Consider the following 21973-nt stretch of genomic DNA (forward strand, 5'->3'; position numbering starts at 1 on the left):
TTGAATCTATTTCCTATCTGCTCCAAGAAATACTTGCTCAAAAGTTAGGAAGCAACAAACGGTTGAAGGGCAATCTGACAGAAGTATATAAAATTATGAGAGGCACAGATAGGGTAGTCTTTCTCCCCAGGGTGGAAAAGTCAAATATTAAAGGGCATACCTTTAAGCTGAGAGGGGGATCAGTTTTAAAGACATTTGCCAGGCAAGTGTTTTTCTTTAAACAGAATGGTGGTGCCTGGAACATGCCATCAGGGGAAGTGGTGGAATAATACAATAGCAATGTTTAAGAGGCATTTAGACAGACAGTAAGTGGGCAGGGAATGGAGGGATATAAACCATTTGCAGGCAGATATGCAGTTTAAATTGGCATCATTGCTGGCACATACATCAGCTGAAGAGCTTGTTCCTGTGCTGTACTGTTCTACATTTAACTGCCTTTTATCCAGCTATTGTTTTAATCACTTTCAGAGTGGAATAACTTCTGATCCTTAATGTTTAGTATCAGTAATAACCTATAGTACAGCAAAACTTGTGTTACTTGTTTATCAAGTTTAACACCACATTTTTGATTTTTTTTTAAACAAAGTTAAATGCTTATGATGCTAATTAGAACTATTAATTTTAGTGAAGAGATTCAAATACAGGTGTTCCTTTTAAAAAAGGCATTTATGTATATGTTTAGAATTTTTGAATATTAATTGAATCATCTTGAAGATCAAACAAGCATCATTAAAAGTACATCAGATGACTATCCAATATTTTACTGCTAAATAAACAATGATGTGACAACTACAATTTAAATGAAGGATTTATTAGCTGTTAAATTAGCTGTAAAACAGAGCTGTAAAACTGCTCTTGTAAGCAGAGTTGGCAACTGATTCCATTAATGAAAATTAGTCAGGAGATTCTCTTTAGATTGATCTTTTGTGCACTAAATCAAAAGCAAATTTAAGAAAAATAAATTCTGCTGTTCTCATGTGTCCAGCCATATTATTCATAAATTAAACCATGGATTAAGTAACAGTGACATGAACATGGGCTTAAATACTGCAAATTTGCAATCACCATTTTTATGGGGATGAACCGTTTAGCTCTTTTCAAAGAGTGGCAATAACAGTAGTACAGAAGTCCCAGGAAATTACTGCATCCCATATATAATAGTGTATCTCACTGGCTCCTTAATTCTTAACTTAATGCTAGAATAGGATATACTGTATAATGATTCATCAAATTCCAGACCAAAATGATAGTTGTTTGTTTTAAATCCCTGTACTTTTGTGCTTAAAAGTGACGGGAAAAAGTATAACAATGAGAAAATACAAGCAAGCATACATTTACTTCTTATCCAGGTTCTATTTCAGAATGTAATTTGTTCATTTTTAAACTTTCTTCATGCAAAACCTCTATCCTTCATTGTGAATCAGTATTCTGTCATAAATCCATGCAGATTCAAAACAAATGTACTGCAATATTGCACGACCTTCAGAAAAAGGCTTCAAAAAATGAACTCAAAACTTAGAAACACTTTTCAGTGATCTTCATAGAGCAGATTCATGCTATTTAATACAATCATAGTTGATTGTAGTGAACTGCAATTAAATCCATTCAAATGTAGAACTTGGTTTCACATTGTTTTAATGCTTTTCAATGAAACAAATACAGTGATCAGTGCCAGTTGCAAAAAACATTCTCATCCTCTGTATGAAATTAAAGCTTTTGGTCTGAACATATAAACACAAACATCTTTATTCAAGAAATTCCCTATAGAATACCCCTGCACAGATAATATAATACATTACCATTTGAAAATTTTAATGCAGATCTTATAAAAATACATTAAGACAGTAGTTCATGTTCCCTGACACTAAAAATTGCTCAAGTTTTAACTCTGCAAAAGTTGTAAACTTTACTTTCAGTATCTAACATCTGATGAATTACACCAAAGCAACTATATTTGGCAATTACAGTAGATAACTTCCACCTTTTTCTTGCATTTTAAAAGGCGACATATGGAATTCAAGTTTGCTCCCTTTCACTGTCACCTTATTGCATATTTACAGTGGTATGAAACAGGTAGCTAGAAATCATTTAAAAGGCCAACAAATTTATTTATACATTCATTACCAAGATGAGAAAAAAGGTTTTCGGCAGTGAAATGTCTGGGTGAAGGCATTGCTCAGGTGAACTATCCTGCCTTGACTTCCAGAACTACTTCTTTCCACAACCACACGAGGCATCTGAACTAACTGAATTGGACTTCTTCCATCTTTAAGTGCCTGAGTAAGGTTTAAAATCTAAACAGAAAGAAAGGTGCATCATTTCCAATTCCTTTCAGTTTCATGAGTTACTTCAATGCACTAGTTGAACTTCGGTCTTTTTAACAGATTGCCACAACAAAAAGTATGCTACGGGTTTCATTCATGCATAACCTTGTGTTAAAAAGGTAATGAACTGCACAGCATATTCACAATTTCTTCCATGAATTTTGATGAAAATACAATAAACAGTTCATTTTACAGCTAATATTAGATACAGTCAAAGGCACTTAGATGAATTACTTCTGTATCAACATATCTGGATAAACAATTATTTCAGCAGAGTAGTTAAAAGGATACAAAGTTCAAGGTTTCACTTGCAAGTTATTTCACACCAAATTCAAAGTCCAATCATATGCAAATATTACCTGTCCTCTCATCACTGACATCTGTAGTTCAAAAGTAGCTTTATCAAACCCTCTGTCAGTCTGAAAGAAATATTGCATTTAAAAATTAAACTCACATTCCCATAGGCAGAGGCTTTTATTTAGCTTATGACCTTCTTACCATGAGCAGAAAACTTTACTCATTAGTAAATCATTAACCATCTTTGGATGTGACAAGAAATAGATCCAGTCAGTCATTCCATCAATTTCTTAGAGGTACATTCAATTTGTTACTCTCCTTTAAAATGCAACATGCAAGACAAGTGCCATATACATGAAATGGAAAACAGGAAAAAAAAATAGGCACCGGAACAAATTGAGTGGCTGAAAAAATGAAGTTATTATATAATTTAGTTTAATTTAATGACAATACAAGACCTGTTAATTTCTTTTCAAATCAATAGAAGCCTTGCTCTGGGATTATTCCCTGATGATGAGAGAGAAGGACAGCCAGTAAAGAGCAGATTAAGAACAGTTAAAGCTCCTGGTTGAAAGACAACAATCTTCAAAAGGAGGCTAAGAATAATCATGTTTTTACATGCAAATGATTTACAGGAGGTACAATAGCACAACTAGATTACTATTATATCTCAGGCCAAACTGAAGGAGGCAAAAGCATTAATTATCTTTGACATTTCAACACAAATATATACTCTAAAATATTTATAAATTGCTCTAAAATATTTAAAACTAGCTAAAAAAACTAGGTAATGACTACCACAATTCAAGATGGGCAATAAATTGCTGACTTTACCAAGGCTATCTACACCCATCAAAGAATTTTATAAAATTAGTTTTCACTGCCTAAATATTCATGAACGATTCCAAAAAACAAATATTTGTTCATTCCACTTACTTGTGGCTGTGCAGCAAGTTTTACTTGAAATAAATCAAACCCGCCCAAAATACCCAATATTCATAAAATGTCCAATATTTTGCCACTGACTACCTTAAATAGTAAAAGACACAATTCAATGGCTACTAGAAATTTAAGCAAAAAAAAACACTAAAGTCAGCAAACCAATTTTAAGAACTGAGAAAGCAGGAGAAACACTTAAGAGTTTACCAAGTACAACTCATAACATTGATGAACAATATGTTACAAACTGCTTGCACAAGCATGATACCACCAGCAAAGGAGAAAGACAGATCAATCTCAATGCTCAGAACAAGAGCAGTTTATTTTAAAAATAATGTTTCTGGGATTTGCTCATTTTGACGCCAGCTTTTTCATCTGAATGCAGAGATGAAGCAACAATCATGATTATTTGACAATTTACAAAGACGAGTTTTAACACCTTGCAGGATTAAAGAAATGGTAGAAGAATGTGACTGTGGTTGAATTGAATACTTTGACAGTAAATACTTAAAGGTTTAAAAGAGAAGGTAGGAGAAGGTAATGTTCAGCAATGATGTTCCAACTTGATGGATCAACTGATCTTTTCTATCTGCCGATTTTGATCACAAGACAAGGGAGCAGAAGTGCCCTTGTCCCATTGAGTCTGCTCCAAAGAAAAGGGGAAAAAGAAAAAGAAATGAGAAAAGGGGGGGTAATGAGAAAAAAAACTCAATAAGCCCAATTTCCAGCCTTATCTGCATATCCCTTGATACCTTGACTAATTATCTATCTCCTCCTCCTAAAACGCCTCCAATGATCTAGCCTCCAGTGTTGTACGTGGCAAGGAATTCCATAAATTCACTACCCTCTGGCTAAAGAAATTTCTCCTCATCTGTTTTAAACCTGTACCCTCTAATTCTAAGATTGTGCCCTCTGGTCCTGGACTCACCCACCAAGGAAAACAGCTTGGCCACATCTACTCTGTCCAATCCTTTCAACATTTTAAATGTTTCTGAGGTCCCCTCTCATTCTTCTGTACTCCAATGAGTACAGTCCAAGAGCCAACAAACGCTCATCATATGTAAGCCCTTTCATTCTGGGAATCATCCTCAAATCTCTTCTGAACCCTCTCCAACATCAGCACATCCTTCCTAAGATTATGGGGCCCAAAACTGTACACAGTATTCCAAATGAGGCCTCACTAGTGCCCCGCAGAGCCTCATCAACACTTCCTTACTTTTATACACCCTACCTCTTGAAATGAATGCCAACATAGCATTCGCTTTCTTTACCACTGATCTGAACTGGTGGTTAACCTTTAGGGTATCCTGCACGACTACCCCCCAAGTCCCTTTGTACTTCTGTACTTTGAATTTTCTCCCCTTCTAGATAATAATCTGCCTGTTTATTTCTGTTTCCAAAGTGTACAACTGCACATTTCTCAACATTGAATCTCATCTGCTATTTCCTTGCCCATTCTCCTAAACTCTCTCTCTGCAACCTTCCTGTTTCCTCAATACACTCTACTCCACCTATCTTGGTGTCATCCACAAACTTAGCCACAAAACCACTTACTCCATCATCCAAATCATTAATGTACAGGGTAAAAAGAAGCGGCCCCAACACCGACCCCTGCGGAACACCACTAGTCACCGGTAGCCAACCAGAACAAGATCCTTTTATTCCCACCCTTTGTTTTCTGCTAACCAGCCAATGCTCCAACCATTCTGTTATCCTACCCGTCATTCCATGACCTCTCATCTTATTAATCAGTCTCTTATGCAGCACCTTGTCGAAGGCCTTTTGAAAGTCTAAATACACAACATCTACCACCTCTCCCTTATCCACCCTACCTGAGATTTCTTCAAAAAAAAAAACTCCAATAGGTTGGTCAGGTAGGATCTTCCCTTCACAAAACCATGTTGGCTTGGACCTATCTTGCCTTGCACCTCTAGGTATCCCACAACTTCATCCCTGAGGATCGATTCTAATAACTTTCCCACCACCGACATCAGACTAATAGGTCTGTAATTTCCTTTATGTTGCCTCTCACCTTTCTTATACAGCGGAACTACATTTGCGACCCTCCAGTCCTCCGGAACCATGACAGAGTCTATCGATTCCTGGAAAGTTATCACCAATACCGCCGCTCTCTCTAAAGCCACCTCCTTCAGAACCCGGGGATGCACCTCATCCAGTCTGGGAGACTTATCAGTCTTTAGTCCATTTAGTTTTCCTAGCACCTTCTCTCTAGTAATCTTAACTGAACTCAGTTCCATTCCTTGAGACCCCTGACTAACCAGTATATTGCTGATGTCCTCCACAGTGAAGACCAATGCAAAATACTCATTTAGTTCCTCTGCCATCTCTTTATCATCCATTATAATCTCTCCCGCACCGTTATCTATTGGTCCTATATCAACCCATGTCTCTTTTACTCCCTATTTAAAAAAACTCTTAGTATCCTTATGAATGTTATCTGCCAACTTCCTTTCATAATTCATCTTTTCTTTCCTAATGACCTTCTTAGTTTCTCTCTGCAGGTTTTTAAAAGTTTCCCAGTCTTCTGTTTTCCCACTAATTTTTGCTTCCTTGTATGCCCTCCCTTTTTCTTTTATTTTAGCCTTCACCTCTCGTTATCCACATTTGTGCCTTTTTTCCATTCAAAACCTTTTTTCTTGGAATATATCTATCCTGCATTTTCCTTATTTCTTGTAGAAATTCCATCCATTTCTGCTCCGCCGTCTGTCCAGCTAGCTTACTTTTCCAATCAATTTGGGCCAGCTCCTCTCTCGTGCCACTGAAATATCGATACACCAGTTATCAGCTTCTCCTTCTCAAATTTGAAACTGAACTCAATCATATTGTGATCGCTAGTTCCTAATGGTTCCCTTATGTTTAGTTCCCAATCACCTCCGGTTCATTACATAGCACCCAATCCAAAACAGCCGATCCCCTGGTGGGCTCATCAACAAGTTGCTCCAAAAAGCCATCCCGTAGACATTCCACAAACTCACTCTCTTGAGATCTATTGCCTTGCTGGATTTCCCAGTCCACCTTCATGTTAAAATCCCCCACAATTATCTTAATGTTGTCACTCTGGCACGCTTTTTCTATTTCTAACTGCAACTTATAGTCCACTTCCTGACTGCTATTAGGGGGCCTACATATAACTGCTACTATTGTCCTTTTACCCTTGCTATTTCTTAGCTCCACCCATAAGGATTCTACCTCTTCTGACCCACTGTCCTTCCTTTTATTGATTTTCTATTACTACTAACCATCATGGCCACACCATCTCCTCTGCCTACCCTTCCTATACACTGTGTACCCCTGGACATTTAGTTCCCAATCACATCAGTCATAAAGCCATGATTCGGTGATTGCCACAATGTTGTATTTACTAATCTGTAGTTGTCCCACTAGGTCATCTACTTTATTCCTAATGCTACGTGCATTTAAATATAGTACATTTAGTCCAGTATCTGCTATTGATTTTGTTGTACTTCTATTGTTCAGCAAATTATCCTGACTTTTCACCTGCCTGTCCTTCTTACCATCCTCACTATCACGGATTTGTTTCTATATACCTCATCCTCTATCCTAACATCCTGTATCCTAACATCCTGGTTTGTTGTACTTCTATTGTTCAGCAATAGAATATTACTTAGAATAAATTGATCTGTGAACAGCAGTAAATGTCAACATATAAACCTCAAAACAGTCTCAAATTCCAGCTTCCCCAAAAAAACCTATTAAATATATACAACCATACAGCACAGACTTCAGCATTACTTATAAACTGCCATTTTCAATTGAGTCTCCCATTTCTCTACTGGAATTTGAGTTTAAGAATAATCAGTTTCAGACATGAGACCACTGAAAACATAAAACAAACCTTAAAGAGTTCATAAAGATCCTCACAGAGATCCTGAACAAAATTCATATCTGAAATTCGGGGAAGGACAGAGTCTCTTGTCTCCTGTGAAAAAGGAATTTTAGCTTGATGAAGCCAGGCCCAGTGAAATGGATCTGTTGAAATAAACAAAGTGAAGAACAAAAGTAAGAAAAACTGCAAATGCTGGAAATCCAAACAAAAATTAGAAAATGATGGAACCACTCAACTGGCCAGATAGTATCTGTGAAAAGAGTTTAAAACACAACTTCCTTTTGCAGTTCTGACAAAGGATCTTTGACTTGAAATATCAGTTGTGTTTCCCTTTCCACAGATGATGCCTGCCTGCTGTGTTTCCAGCACTTTGTTTTTATTAACTAAGTTCTCCACAGATTTAGAGCTCACTGTAGTTACTCTCTCCACACCACCACAGCCCCCCCCCCCGCCCCCAAGTCATCACGTCTAGGAATTTACTTATGACCAGCGGTGGCTCTTCCTTCAGCTGTCAATGTTCTAAGTTTTAGTATTTGCTCTGTAGTTCTCAAATAGTACAAAGTACACCAAGTACTAAGACTCTAGAACCTAGGTTGCTTCAGTTTTATTGGCCAATCCGCCAGGACTTTGGTGGGTACCATTTAGTAAAAGATACCTTTAAGAAAATAAAGTACATCAGTGAATGGTGACAGGACAAGAAGTCATCTGCCCTATCAAGCAATTCAGCTAGTCTCACTTTGCTGCCCTCCTTCAAAGCCCTGCAAACCGTTTCTTTGGATACCTGTCCAGTTCCCTCAGAACTAGAACCAAAAATCAGTCTCAAAATAAGGGTTCACCATTCAGGTGAGAGATGAAAACAATTTTCTTCATCCAGGAGGATATGAATCTTTAAAATTTTCTACCCAAGAGGATAGTGGAGGCTCTGTCACTGAGCATACTTAAGGCAGAGATCAATGTTTTTAGATATTTAAGTGAATCAGAGAATACACAGTTAGTGCAGGAAAGTTGCACTGATTTGAAAGATCAGATTAATCACATTGTACAGAGCAGGCATTAGGGGTCAAAGTCAAGCCGGTGTTCCACAAAGATTCATCACACCTTTCTTGTTCTTGTATCCCATGCCTCTATTTAGAAAACCCACCATCCCATTTTTTTTTAAAAAAAGCCTTTCCAACCTGCCCAATCACTTTCAATGAACCTTGCACATATAATTTAGGAAAAGGAGTTGGCTACTCAGCTCCACCTCAGTTCTGTCATTCAATAAGATCATGGCTGATCTGACTGTAACCTCAACCCCATATTCCTGCCCTCTCCAAGTAACCCTTCAACTTCTTTTCCAGAATAATTTCCTTCTGCCTTAAAAAATATTCAAAAATTCTGTTTCCTCTGCCATTTGAGGAAGAGAGTTCCAAAGACTTGTGACCCTCAATATATTTCACTCCATCCTTTGTCTTCCTTTTATAAAGATTCAAGGTCCTTTGATGAGAGGAAACATCTCCACATCCACCCTATCAAGACACCTCAGTATCTTGTATGTTTCAATCAAGTCACCCTTCACTCCCCTAAACACTAATGAACACAAGCCAAGCCTGTCCAAATTTCCACACAATACAACCCGTTACAGATATTAGTATTAGTCTAAACCTTCTTTGAACTGCTTCAATGGAGACCGATATACAAGTCCAGAAGCAGTCTCAATGCCCCATACCACTGAAGCAAAACCTTCCTGGTTTTGTGTTCAATTACCATTCTTAGCTTTCTTAACTATTTGCTGTACCTCCTTTCTAGCATATACCCCCGTTCTTATACCCCTTTTAGAACTGTGCCCTTTTCCATATATTACCTCTTCTCATTCTTCCAAACAAAATGTAGAACTACACATTTCTCAACATTAAGTTTCATCTGCCACCTAGCCACCCAATACAACTGCCATTCATATATCCCTTTGAAGTCTATTACTATACTTATTGTTCACTATGTATCCATTATGTCCATACCATCTTTCCCTCCCGCTTCCTCAGTCTAGTTTGAACGACTAATAATACCAAGGATGAGCTATGAAGAATGATAGGGAATATAAACAAGGGGCACCATTCTAAAGTACAAGAACAGGATTATATGCTTAAATCACACATTCTCAATACTGGTATAGTGAAAACATTTCAATGGAAAAATGTACACAAATCAAAATGTGCAAAGAAAAAGGTAAAATTGAGGATGTTAAACAGATTACAGGATCTCAAAAAATATTTCATTGAGAATTAGTGAATAAAATAGCTTTTAACAGCTAAATGTACTTACAAGCTCTCCATTCATCAGGATGCTTAAATGGAAATGCCAATCCATTGTCAATGGCTGCAATTTTAATGATAGGTTCTTTGCAATGTGTCCATTCAGAGTCCTATAAATACAAAACAATAGTTTTAATTTTACATCTGTAAATACTGAATGTCAATAGAATTTTTTAAAAAAATCATTGGTAATAACAATAATTTCACTTAATACCCATGAAGTAAACAAAATAAAAGAGTAACCGAGTAACCCTATCAATTTCCACATATTCCAAACAGGTATCAACCAAAGACTCAAAACCTTCCTTGAATAAAGTGACATTTCCCAACCAAGATTTCTAATGCTAATGGCATAAATGAGCTCTGATGATTGCCTGTACCATTCTGATCTGTATGTGTTTCAAGATCTCTATGTGCTTGGTCTGTTCAAATCAAGAACTGGGCTGAATGGAGTGGGTGGGTGGAAGGCATGGGAGGGGAGAAGGAAAAAGTCTCTTTTTCCCCTCCCCAGTTCCCCTTTCAGGCCACACCCCAGGTCTCCGTTCCAGTCTCCCCTTCTGCTCCTCTTAACTCCCTATGTCCCCATTCCCCCCCATGGATCTCCCTCTGGGCCTCACCTTAGTACTTTTCTTCCTCCTTTACTCTCCCTCTCCCCCCCTTCAGCTCCCCCACCACCCTATCGCCCCTACCCAAATTGCTTTTCTCTTTCTCCTTCTCCCACTACCCCGAGGACAGTCGGTTGGTCTCTCCCTCTACCATGCTGCCCCCTTTCCACCCCCTCGAGGTCAGTCACTCAGGCTCTGTGGTCCAGCGACAAAGCAACTGCTCATCTAAGTCTTTTTAAATGTACAAATGGCTTCCACCTCAGGAGCCTTTCAGGTAGTGAGATGTAGATCCTACCAAAATCTGGCTTCCATCTAATCCTATGCATTATCTTGAATTTATGTCCCCTTGTTATCAATCTATCTATAGATCCTTATTTCACCATACCTCAGCCACTAATATTTTATGTACCTTAATTAGACCATCCCTTAGCCTCCTTGTCCCAAAGAAAACAAACATAATCCTGAGAAGCTTTCATCATTAAAATTTTCCTATCCTACCAATTCCCTTGCAATTAATTGACCACTGTAAACTTCCCTGATGTGTAGTTGGGTGATAGCATGTGGGAGGAGTTGATGCAAATAGGACAGAAAATAAAATAGGATTAGTGTAAATGTGTGCTTGATGGTAAATGCAGACTTGATGGACCAAAGAGCGTTTCCATACTACGTTTATCGACATTCACATCCAAAGGCATTACTAGTCAAGTTCCCCACAATTAACGTCCTGAAATTCAAATGGACTAGTCACATATATACCATGGCTACAAGAGCATGGTAGACACTGGGTGTCCTGCTCACTCTCTGACCCCCAAATCCTTACTGTCTGCAAGGTAGAAGTAGGAGGACAACTAAATACTCTCCACTGGCTTGGATAAGTGCAACTCCAACTCTCAAAGTTGGACACCGTCCAGGACAAAGTAGCTCAAGTGGCTGACAATAAGTGGACATGAAGGATGCACAAAATATTTTATAACTTACCTCCCTATACAAATGTTTCATAGCTATATTTTGCTATAAAAACACTTGTATTTTTTCCCCATTGAAACCAAAAAAAAACATACTTCCAAGATACCAAGGTACTCTACATTATGAAAATTTCCAGAACTTACTTTATCACAAAACTCTGTTCTGTTTGCTGGTTTTTCATATTTCATTAACCAGTTATCATTTCCTCTATCTGGAGAATGGAGAGAAGAGAAACTAATCAATCTGGTACCCAATTCTTTTGTCTTGTGCCTAAATCACCAACAAAATAAAAATTAACTTCTCCAGTTTTCATTTAGATTTCCTTCAGAACTGAGTTAAGATGTTGCATAATCATTTGAGTTTCGCAGCTGTGATTGATACAGATTTGCTATTTTGATAAGTTCTATTGATGTACAGTGGAATGGTTGCATCACAGCTTGATAATGGAGGCTCCAACGCACAGGATCCAAAGAGGCTGCAGATGGTTGTAGCTTCAAACAGTGCCACAGGCACAACCCTTCCCAACACAGAGGACATTTTCAAGAGGTAGTGCCTCAAGAAGACAGCATTCATCACCAAGGACCCTCAGCATCCAGAACATGCCCTCTTCTTGTTACTACCACCGGGGAAGGAGGTACAGGAGCCTGATGAGCACTTAACGATTGAGAAAGTTTCTTTCCCATTTGCCATCAGATTTCTGAAGGGACCATGAACCCTGAACACTACCTCATTAAATATGGCAAAAAAGGAATAATTTTGTAATTTATAGCAATTTTATGTCTCTGCACTGTACTGCTGCTGCAAAACAAATTTCACATTATACAAGTCAGCGATAATAATTCTGATTCATAATAATTCCCAGATTGGCTTTCTTAAATTCTCAATCCATTTAAAACAACTAGGTGAGCAGCAAGAAATCAACAGCATATACCTTAATCAATCTCCAGGATTAATTACAATTACTTATGTAGAAACGACTGAGCCTCTTAACCTTGTTCAAACAATCGATCAATAGTTAATTTGCATCTTAACTACATTCATTCAATATTCTTTAATAGCCATTAAAAATTTTGCATTAAGCTATCCTCAATAAGTTTTTGGGATAGAGTGTCCCATATTTTCACTACCCTGTATCAAGTGTTTCCTGAACAGTTCTCAAATTGAAAATCAAAACAAAAACAGCAGGGGCTGAAAATCTGAAATTGCCAGTAATGCTCAGGTCAGGCAGTATCTGTGGAAAGAGAAAGTTAATGTTTCAAGACAAAGGATCTGATGTTTTCTCCATTTCTCTTTCCACAGATGCTGCTGGGTTTGCTAAGTGTTTCTAGCATTTTGTGTGTTTATTCCTTTTCTAAAGTCACCCATTTCTCCTTTGACTTGGGTTCTCCCAGAGGCAATAGCTTTTACCTCTAACTCCCCTAGCATAAACATTTCAAATAAATTATCCCTCAACCCTTTTGATTCAAGAGAATATCTCAATTTAACCTCTTCTGTTTTTGAATTTCACTTCCTAGCTGTCATAATTGCTAATTTTGTAAGTTATACTTTGCTCAAGTACTTCCCCTTGCATAATCTTCCTTTGGATGGGGGGGGGGGGGGGGGGGGGTGGGTGGCAGGTGGTGATGGGATAGGAAAAATAAGAGGTAGAGAAAGGCAGCAAAGTGAAACTTTGACTTATATTGCTTACTGCTAGAGCAAGGGTTTTCATTAGGATTTTCTTCCTAAACATCTTTCAGAAGCAAATATCCTCTGGGAAATACTCAGTAATGGCAGGATTTATAGCACTGCTCAAGCAATAAAGGGCATAATTTCAAGCTAGTGATACAAGGGCAACATATCAAATCCCCAAGGAAAGCTGCCAGTTTTCTCCCAGAATTCATTTTTCAGGAAGTGGCATGGCCAACATTTATTACCCATAACTAAATTCTAGAAGATGGCACCCAGACAGCTTCTCATTGGAGGGTTCCAGAATTTAGACCTTGAGTCAACGAAGCTGCCAAAATTTATTTGGCAGGTAGGGTTAAGGAAAATCATGAGAGGTTCTATAGGTATATTAAGAGTAAAAGGCTAGCTAGGGAGACAATAGGTGCCCTTGAAGATCAGCATGGCCGTCTGTGTGTGGAGCCACAGGAGATGGGCAAGATCTTTAATATTTCATCAGTTTTTACTGTGGGGAAAAAATGATAGCTGCTGAAGAAATGCAGGAAATGAGTGATGATATCCTGAACCACATACAAATTACTGAGGTATGGCAGCCTTATAACGTATCAAGGTAGATAAATCCCCAGGATCTGACCGATTGCATCCTCTGACCTCATGGGAAGGAACCATGGAGGCCCTTGCAGAGATATTTGCTTCATCTTTAGCCACATGTAGAGTTCCAGAAGAGTGGAGGGTGGCTAATGTTGTACCATTATTTAAGGGCAAAGACAAACCAGGGAACTATAGGCCTATGAGCCTGACATCAGTGGTGGGCAAGTTACTGGAGGAGATTCTGAAGGACAGGATCTATCAACATTTGGATAGGCAAGATCTAATTAGGGATAGTCAGCATGGTGATGTGTGTAGGAAATAGTGTCCGACAAATCTCACTTTTTCAAAAAGGTAACCAAGAGGAGAGATGAGTGTAGGGTAGCGGACGTTGTCTATATGAACTTTAGCAAGGCCTTTGTCAAGGTCCTGCATGGCAGGCTAGTCTGGAAGGTTAGATTGGAGAGATAGCTAATTGAAATCATAATTGGGTCAATGGTAGAAAGCAGAGTGATGGTCGAAGGTTGTTTCTCAGACTGGAGGCCTGTGACGAATGTTGTGCTGCTGGGACCTTTGATGTTCATTATTTATACAAGCGATTTGGTTCAGACTGTACTATGTACGGTTAGCAAGTTTGTGGATGATACCAAAATAGGTGGTTTTGTACAGAGTGAAGGTGGTTATCAAAAATTACAGGGGGATCTTGATCAGCTAGGCAAGTGGGCCAAAGATTGGCAAATAGCTTTCAGTTTGGATAAGTGTGAAGTGTTGCATTTTGGGAAGTCAAACCAGGGTAGGACTTGTACAGGGGAGTGTTGTGGAACAGAAGGACCAAGTAGTACATAGTTCATTGAAATTGGCACCGTAGGTAGACAGAGCGAAGTTGTTGTTTGGCATGCTGGTCTTTCAGTCAGGGCATTTAGGAGGAGGGACACTATATCACAGTTATACATGTGATTGGTAAGATCACACTTGGAGTATTGTGTACAGTTTTGGTCGCCCTGTTATAGGAAGGGCATCATTAAACTGGAAAGAGTGTAGAGAAGATTTACGAGGATGCTGCCAAGACTCAGGGCCTGAGTTACGGGGGGGGGGGGGGGGGGGGGGGGAGAGAGGTTGGGCAGGCTAGGACTTCATTCCTTGGAACATAGGAAATTGAGGGGTGACCTTATTAGAGCTGTATAAGATAGGGTGAACACAGCCTTTTTCCCAGCAAAGGGGAACTAAAAACTAGGAGGGCATAGTTTTAAGGCAAGAGGTGAAAGATTTAAAAGGAACCTGACAGGCAACTTCTTCATTACAGAGGGTGGTGTATACATGGAATGAGCTGTAAGAGAAAGTGGTTGAGGCAGGTACAATAACAGTTAAAAGACATTTGGATAAGCACATGGATAGGAAGGGTTTAGAGGGATGTGGGCCAAGCACAGACAAATGGAACTAGCTTCGTGGGCACCATGGTTGGCACGGATGAGTTGGGCTGAAGGGTCTGTTTCCAAGCTGTATCACTGACTACATTTCCAAGAGTGGATGGAGTGCAGCTTGGTAAACAACCTGCAGTTGGTTGCATTCCCACGTGCCTGCTCTTATCGTCCTTCATGGTGAAGGAGGCAGGTTTGGGAGCTGCTGTCAGAATAGTCCAGATTAGTAACTGCTTACCATCTAAGTAATGTAATGCACTACACCACCAATGAAGGAAGTAGACTTTTAGGATGGTGAATCATGTGTCAATCAAGCAGGCTGTTGCAAAATGGGTATCCTGCTTGAATGTCTTTAATTTCGTAAATGTGGAAGAACTGTAGACCAGTATCAGAACACATGCTATCCTTCAGGCAAAGGAGTCACACCACTCCTAATTTAAAACTTGAGTTCCACCAACTGGTTGAATATTCATATTACCACAGTTTGCCAAAGAGCTACATTAACTAGAAATGGACAATAAATGCAGGGATGACATTTTGTAAATTTTGCACATGCAATATAGCAACAAAAGCATCTTTGAGTTTTCATTGTCACACACAGAAAGCTCCAGGTTTAGGTTCTGGAATTTTCACACTACTAGACACACTGGCACTATTTATAACCTGACAGGCATGATAATGGATATTTAGTCAAAAAATGCAATGTGTTAAATATAAATTTTTATCAGAATGCATTATATTCCCAGAACATTTTATACATCCAAAGAGAGGCTTATTGCATCTGATGCATTGCCAATGCATTTAACTGATACACTAGATTTCAAAAAAAGCTAAGAATTGCAGGAAAAAGATCAAATCATTAAGTCCAGCACTATTTTTAAAATTGCTGCAGCCAAACCTGAAGGATAGAATCAGTGAAATATAAAACATTTAGTCCAACAAAACTTAAATGGTATAAACAAATTCCAAGGCTAATCAGTTTCTCTGAAATACTTAAAATAGCAATGCTCATATTCCAACTTTAAATGATTTTGTTTACCTGTATTTCTGATGATGTAATCTAGGATCACCAGCTTCTCAAACTGGGACTGAAACTGCTTGCGAGTATTTTCTGGCAATGGGTCGGTTTCAAATTTTCGAAGCCAGTAGTCAGCTTCTTTGTAATTTTCTACAAAGAGCTGAAAGGAGCCAACCTAAAGAAGTGGAATACTGTCAACCATCCAAAAAATATTTAAGTTTTGTTCTTATGCCTGCTAGAAAGCCCATTTAGGAATATTATAAATGCTGTGGAAGAAAAGGTCAAGAAATATCCAGCAACAAATTCATACAGTACTTAATTAATGAACCACATGGATCAACAAGCAGAAGAACATTTTCAAACATTTAAACCATGGGGAAAACAAGTAACTGTGGAAATCAAATCTGATTGAACACACTGGCATTGTAATGATGGATCAGGTCATGTTTTAAAGGTCTCAAATCACTGCACTAATATACTAAACCAAAATCTTATTATATTAATGCAAATTATCATCATGCACACTGGTTCTTTTTGGTCTGTGCACCTGGCTACTAAGTATAACTATACTATAGTTATGTGCCTGGGATCTCTTTTTTTTTGGGTGTTATATTTTAAAAGCTCTGCCACACAATATATACCAGCGAACATTCTGTTCCTTTAAAGTTCAGAAATGAGTTGGTGGGACATAAAAAGGTAACAGCAGCAATGACTACCCAATCTTGGGCTGAAACCATACTGTTTCTTCTAAATGTGTTATACCCATAATATCAACTACATACTGTACATCTAAAGTACAAATTGCTTTCAAATTAACTTATTGTGTTTGCATACTAAAGCACACAGTATGAAGTAACAAAAATGAGTACTGAAGTTCAAAGTGTCATCAGAAGATTTAAATTAATACCTTGGGAGGTAGTCCAATCCTATGAAACCTGCGACCAACTTTTGGCACTTTTTCTAAAGCATATTTCTTTCCTCTGGATTTTGCTCGATCTATTGCACTATAGTTGAATGTTTCACTTGCAAGCCAAACTACCTAGGTAAAAAAGATAAATACAAGTTTAAAAGTGGGCTCATAAGGTTCATTCTGAAAATAATGCAGAAAGAAAATGATTCCAAATTCACATCATAGGATAGATGCTTTTGAAAAGCACTCAAGATGGAACAAAAAAGGATTCTGATTACAGCAGATTGCACTCATCTCTATGAAACTTACGATTTTAAGAGAACTCTTGTACTTGAAAACATTGACACTGTGTTGAATTTGTAGCTTTACATGGGAGCCATCTGCTGGAATCAAGTGAACTTGCATATGTAGAGTTATGTTAAAATGGCGATATAATGAAGGAAGTTTACACGGGGGAGGGGGCACGCACGTGGACAAATCAAAAGGCCTCCTTAAAAATATAAGCTCTCAAACTTAAATTAAATTGCTAATAGAATTACAGGCATTCAGAAAGTGACTGCTTCCTAATTATGGATTGGACAAGGGAGGTGAAAGGCACTACAGGCAAATCAGATGGAGTGCTGGGTCTAAGTTTGCTTCTATGAGAGGTGGGATACGGAACTACAAGCAGGAAGAAGTTGCAAATATAGCGAAAGATCACATATTTGTAAACTCTGAATTCAATACACTGGAGCTATGAATTCAATGTACTGTAGGTCAGAAAGGATGGAGATAAGCAGTGGTAACGTGAACTAGGATTTGTAATGTTTGAAGGATGAAAATTTAGAAAGTAGTGAGGCAATGATAACAATCAAGCAATGACCAGATATGTGGTAGATCTTCACGAAACAGAAGGGCATCCAAATCTGGAAATCAGTAGACATTTGCAAATATACATGGTAAAATGAAAGACAAAAATAGGCTTTTAAAAAATACAACATTGATAATATAGTATGAACCAAGATAAAGTTCAGAAAGGTCTTAAAAGAAGGTAATGAAAGGAGGAAGAAATAGATTAAACACCAATATGAAAGACAACTCAAAATTCTGTTGTCCACTCTTTTACTTTGTTGACAAAATAAAAAGATAGTTAAAAGTAGGAACCAATAAGGAATATTTTCTTGTGGAGGCAACAGCTCTAGCTTCAGAACAGTTTTTATTACAAGTCTGTTTGCAGCTGGCACAAAACATGGCTCAATTGGGATAACAAGTTTCATTCTGGACACTAGGATTTATAAAAGATGGAGGAAGTAAATCTGAACAAAATTTGATTCTGCAAGAATGATCAGTATGAAATGTAGTGGTAACACTGGTGCATTGAATGTTTCTCTTCACTGATTAGGGATAAAGTCACATTACTTAACAAGCTGAGGGTGCTTCACTTATTATGTAGCTTTATAAAATTTGGCAAGCTCATGATGAAAAATTTATGCTAACACCGGCAAAATTTAAAAAGGTGATGAAAACTGATGGTTACTTTTAATTTGAAATGCAGAGGCAAATGTTAAAATATCACGTTACATCATGTATTTAATCAGGAACTTAGATTTGCAATTCAGAATACTGATTTTACGTTTATTCTAAGTAGTGAAATTAATCTGTTATGTAACATCCAATAGTAAAGCAATTTATTTTGAACAAAACATTTGGATAGATAATAGAAAAATATGCAATATGCATGCAATATCATTTTAGTTGTGCCAATCTGCAAGAGGACAACATTGACCCATAGATGCCATCATAGACTGCATATTTTAGAAACCAAAAACAGATTATTTCCCCTCATTTTCTCCGCCTTTTAAGTAATTTGGGCTAGGTTCCACGTCATGCTCTGGCATTATTTCTTCCAAAACCCTTTTTCTCTTAAGAAAAATCAAATTACATGAAATGACTGTGCCTGATGAATTTAATCATCTACCTCAGAACCAAAAATTCTTTGACTGGAAACAACTTCTGCAAATTCTACCATGCTCAAGTAACCAAGGAAGAATAATAGGAGCGAAATTCTTTAGAGGTCAATCATATTACAAATAGAGGCTCATATAATATTAAAACAAAATCCAAGTTTCTAGTACTTTCTCAGAAATGTAACAGAAGGTATAACAAATGACAGAAATGACAACAAAAACAGGACTTAAAGGGTATAAAGAATTATATACAATTCTGCCAATCTAGAAAGCCAACTGCATTGGTAAAGAGTTCTTCCACAGAGTAACCCAATACCCAGACACACATTTCAATAATCTCCATGATAAAAATTACCTTTGTTTTTGGTACAACTCCCAATCCCAGTTTTTCATCTACAAGGTAAGCACCAGCTTCTGACAAGTAACCTTGATTAGGTATGAGACAACCACGGCCAAAACAACACGGACAGCAGATCTTGTGGAAAAATTTTGTCCATTTGGGATTTAATTGCCCATAAGGTTCTTCTGTTTTTGGTTTGAAAACTCCAATAATTTTCTGAAAAGTGATCACATTTAAACAATGTCAAACATGACTTGATTACATTTAAACATTTATGTCAAACATAATCACAACAAGCAGCTGAAATTTTGTATCCGATATTTAAGACTAAAAATAAATGCAATTACAAAATTAACAAAACTAGAGAGACTTGGATTTCCACAAATTATTGGACAAGGTTATGTTTTCTTTTTGGATATACTATTTTACAGAGAAAAAGCCCAAAACGAAGCAGAACAGTTGCAAAGATGGCTAGAAATTGGTTTCCAAATATACTTCAATTTAACAAAAAAAAGAGGAAACCAGAGGCAAATTGTTTAACTGCATTAAGATTCAGAGTGACTAAAATGAAAAACAATTTTAACAGATTTAAGACATTTCCACTTACAGGAATATACTTAAAGGGAACATGAAATAGATGACAATGGATTCCGTCTGGCTATATAGGTTATTTAAGCCAAGTAGAGATGGGCGAACCAGGAAGCACAAATATTACTTTACAAGGGGCAAGATATATTTGAGGCTAGAAATGCCTCGTGTGGCTGGATGACACATTTCAAGATATTGACACCATATGCAACAGTTTATTACCAGTATTTGGATGGGCTCATGCATAGAAAAAGCTTAGAAAGAAGTGGGCCAAAGGGGACTACTCAAGGAAGGCACCTTGGTCAGCATAAATGAGTTGAGCCAAAGGACCCATTTCCGTACTGTATTACCCTGGGATTTTAAGCTTCCCAGGTTGTTTCTTGAAAGAAAGTTGATGTTGTTTTATCACCCCATGCCTACCTGATTGCCTATACAACCCAAACTCCTAAATCCTATGGGGAAGTTCATTGTGCCACCACACCTATACATTGTCAATATGAAGAACCAAAGCCATGTATTTATATAATAAAATCAATGTACAATAGAAAACTTTATATATTAGGGCTAAAACAATACAGAGGATGAAACAGATACGCAGAAATGGATTGGGGTGACAAGATCTGAGTGTTTGGCTTCAAGCTAGCCCACTTCCATTGATGAAAAAGTTGGTAGATACTAAGTACAAAAAGGCCTGAAACATCAAACTGACATCAAACAATCACAAAGTGGATGAGTGTATTGGGGCAGGGGTGGACAGAATTGTCTGTCTTTATAAATGAGGCTAAAAATATGTAAATGTTAAAAACTAAAATGGCAAACATGACTGGTCACTCCATACAACATTGGCCTGCAATTCAATAACGGGCAAATGACAGCAATTTTTTTCTGTAACAAAATAAGATTTTTTCAAAAAAGGATCTAGAAGAAAAGTTATGCTGGAAGGTTAGTGTGAAAACTAAATGACAGATTAACCATTTACATATAAAAGTATGGAGCTGGGATGTTAACTAATTAGGCTAATAAATAACCTAGTTAGTGATTATTCATAACAGTCTGGCAAGTCTCATCGAATGCTTTACAATATTCTTGGCATCAAAAATTCACTTTTGTTAAGCAGAGAGTCCCCTTCCTTCAGATTCCTTATAGCAGGAAATATTTTCCAAAAGTTACTCCACTCGTCTCCATGCATTGTTTAGTTGCTAGTTTAGATTGATGTTGTAAGTTTTCTTCTATTTGATGGGATGAGGAGACATTGTTGATGCTTTGTTCATGGGTCATATATCCTATAGAGGGTACTCCACTGATTCTAACAAATTTTATGAGCGAGTTACAAGCACCATTTGGTTACAATAGAGGGCAAAAAATTGAGATTATATGAAAAAGGCTGGTGAAAATAATTTTACAGTCAAACAATAGAGAAAGAAAATGTTTTGCATCTATCTGGATGGTAATGAATGCCAGCACTTCATTGTGAAAGGAGAAAAATGTTAGCCTTCTGTGTCAATACTTTGTTTTACTCAAGACTTTAGTTCTATGCTTACAGTATCTAGTTTTCTAATCCAAACAATTATTTGCATAAATCAACATTATGTCACAATTTATAAAACTCAAACCTCCTATATGGCATGTTTGATCGGGAGACCAAGACTGCCCCAGATTAGATACTTTGACTTGAGCTACCTGATGCTTGACAGGAGACAATAAGCGCAAATTAAAAGAATAAGGCCAAAGTCTTAACTTCTTTCCTCAAAAACCTCTTTGGCTGCTGGCTCTTAAGTAAATGGGCCACGATGAATGAGCACACAAAAGGCAAATAGAATAAATTATTTAAAAAAAAATCACACTGAGTAACTTCAAAATATTTTTAGCTCCAAAAGGAGGAAAAATAAACAAGTTTCATTTATAAAGCATCTTCAACAGGGTAAAATATCACAAGACAAATCAAATAACAGTTATCAAACAAGACACAACCCAACACTACATGATGAAACATTAAGTGTGAAGAACAATTGCTTCAGAGGTAACTTTTAAATAGAGCCTTAAAAGGAGGAAAGAAAAGCAGAGAGGCATAGCAGTTTAAGAATGGATTTCTAGAGTTAGAACATCCGTAGTTGGAAGTAGAGGCTGCTGCCACACAGTGCCAGAGATCCAGGTTCAATCCTGACCTCGGAATTAGAATTAGTTTATTATTGTCACTTGTACCAAGGTACAGT

The 21973-nt window shown here is 37.5% G+C and overlaps 1 protein-coding gene across 1 annotated transcript in view; it reads right to left on the bottom strand.

The window, feature by feature from the left end:
• Window positions 1-1728: 1728 nt before the first annotated feature.
• The window catches only part of pi4k2b (phosphatidylinositol 4-kinase type 2 beta), a 35976-nt gene continuing 15731 nt past the window's right edge, over window positions 1729-21973 (bottom strand). The window contains exons 2-9 of the mRNA XM_052041767.1: window positions 19188-19388; window positions 16884-17015; window positions 15998-16151; window positions 11434-11501; window positions 9730-9829; window positions 7438-7571; window positions 2684-2743; window positions 1729-2294 (exon numbers count right to left, since the gene is read on the bottom strand). Of these exons, the coding sequence (XP_051897727.1) occupies window positions 2121-2294; window positions 2684-2743; window positions 7438-7571; window positions 9730-9829; window positions 11434-11501; window positions 15998-16151; window positions 16884-17015; window positions 19188-19388 (1023 nt within the window). The 3' untranslated portion in view covers window positions 1729-2120. The remainder of the gene's footprint in view (window positions 2295-2683; window positions 2744-7437; window positions 7572-9729; window positions 9830-11433; window positions 11502-15997; window positions 16152-16883; window positions 17016-19187; window positions 19389-21973) is intronic.

This window comes from Pristis pectinata, chromosome 2 (genome assembly GCF_009764475.1).
Source record: "Pristis pectinata isolate sPriPec2 chromosome 2, sPriPec2.1.pri, whole genome shotgun sequence".
Classification (NCBI taxonomy): Eukaryota; Metazoa; Chordata; class Chondrichthyes; order Rhinopristiformes; family Pristidae; genus Pristis; species Pristis pectinata.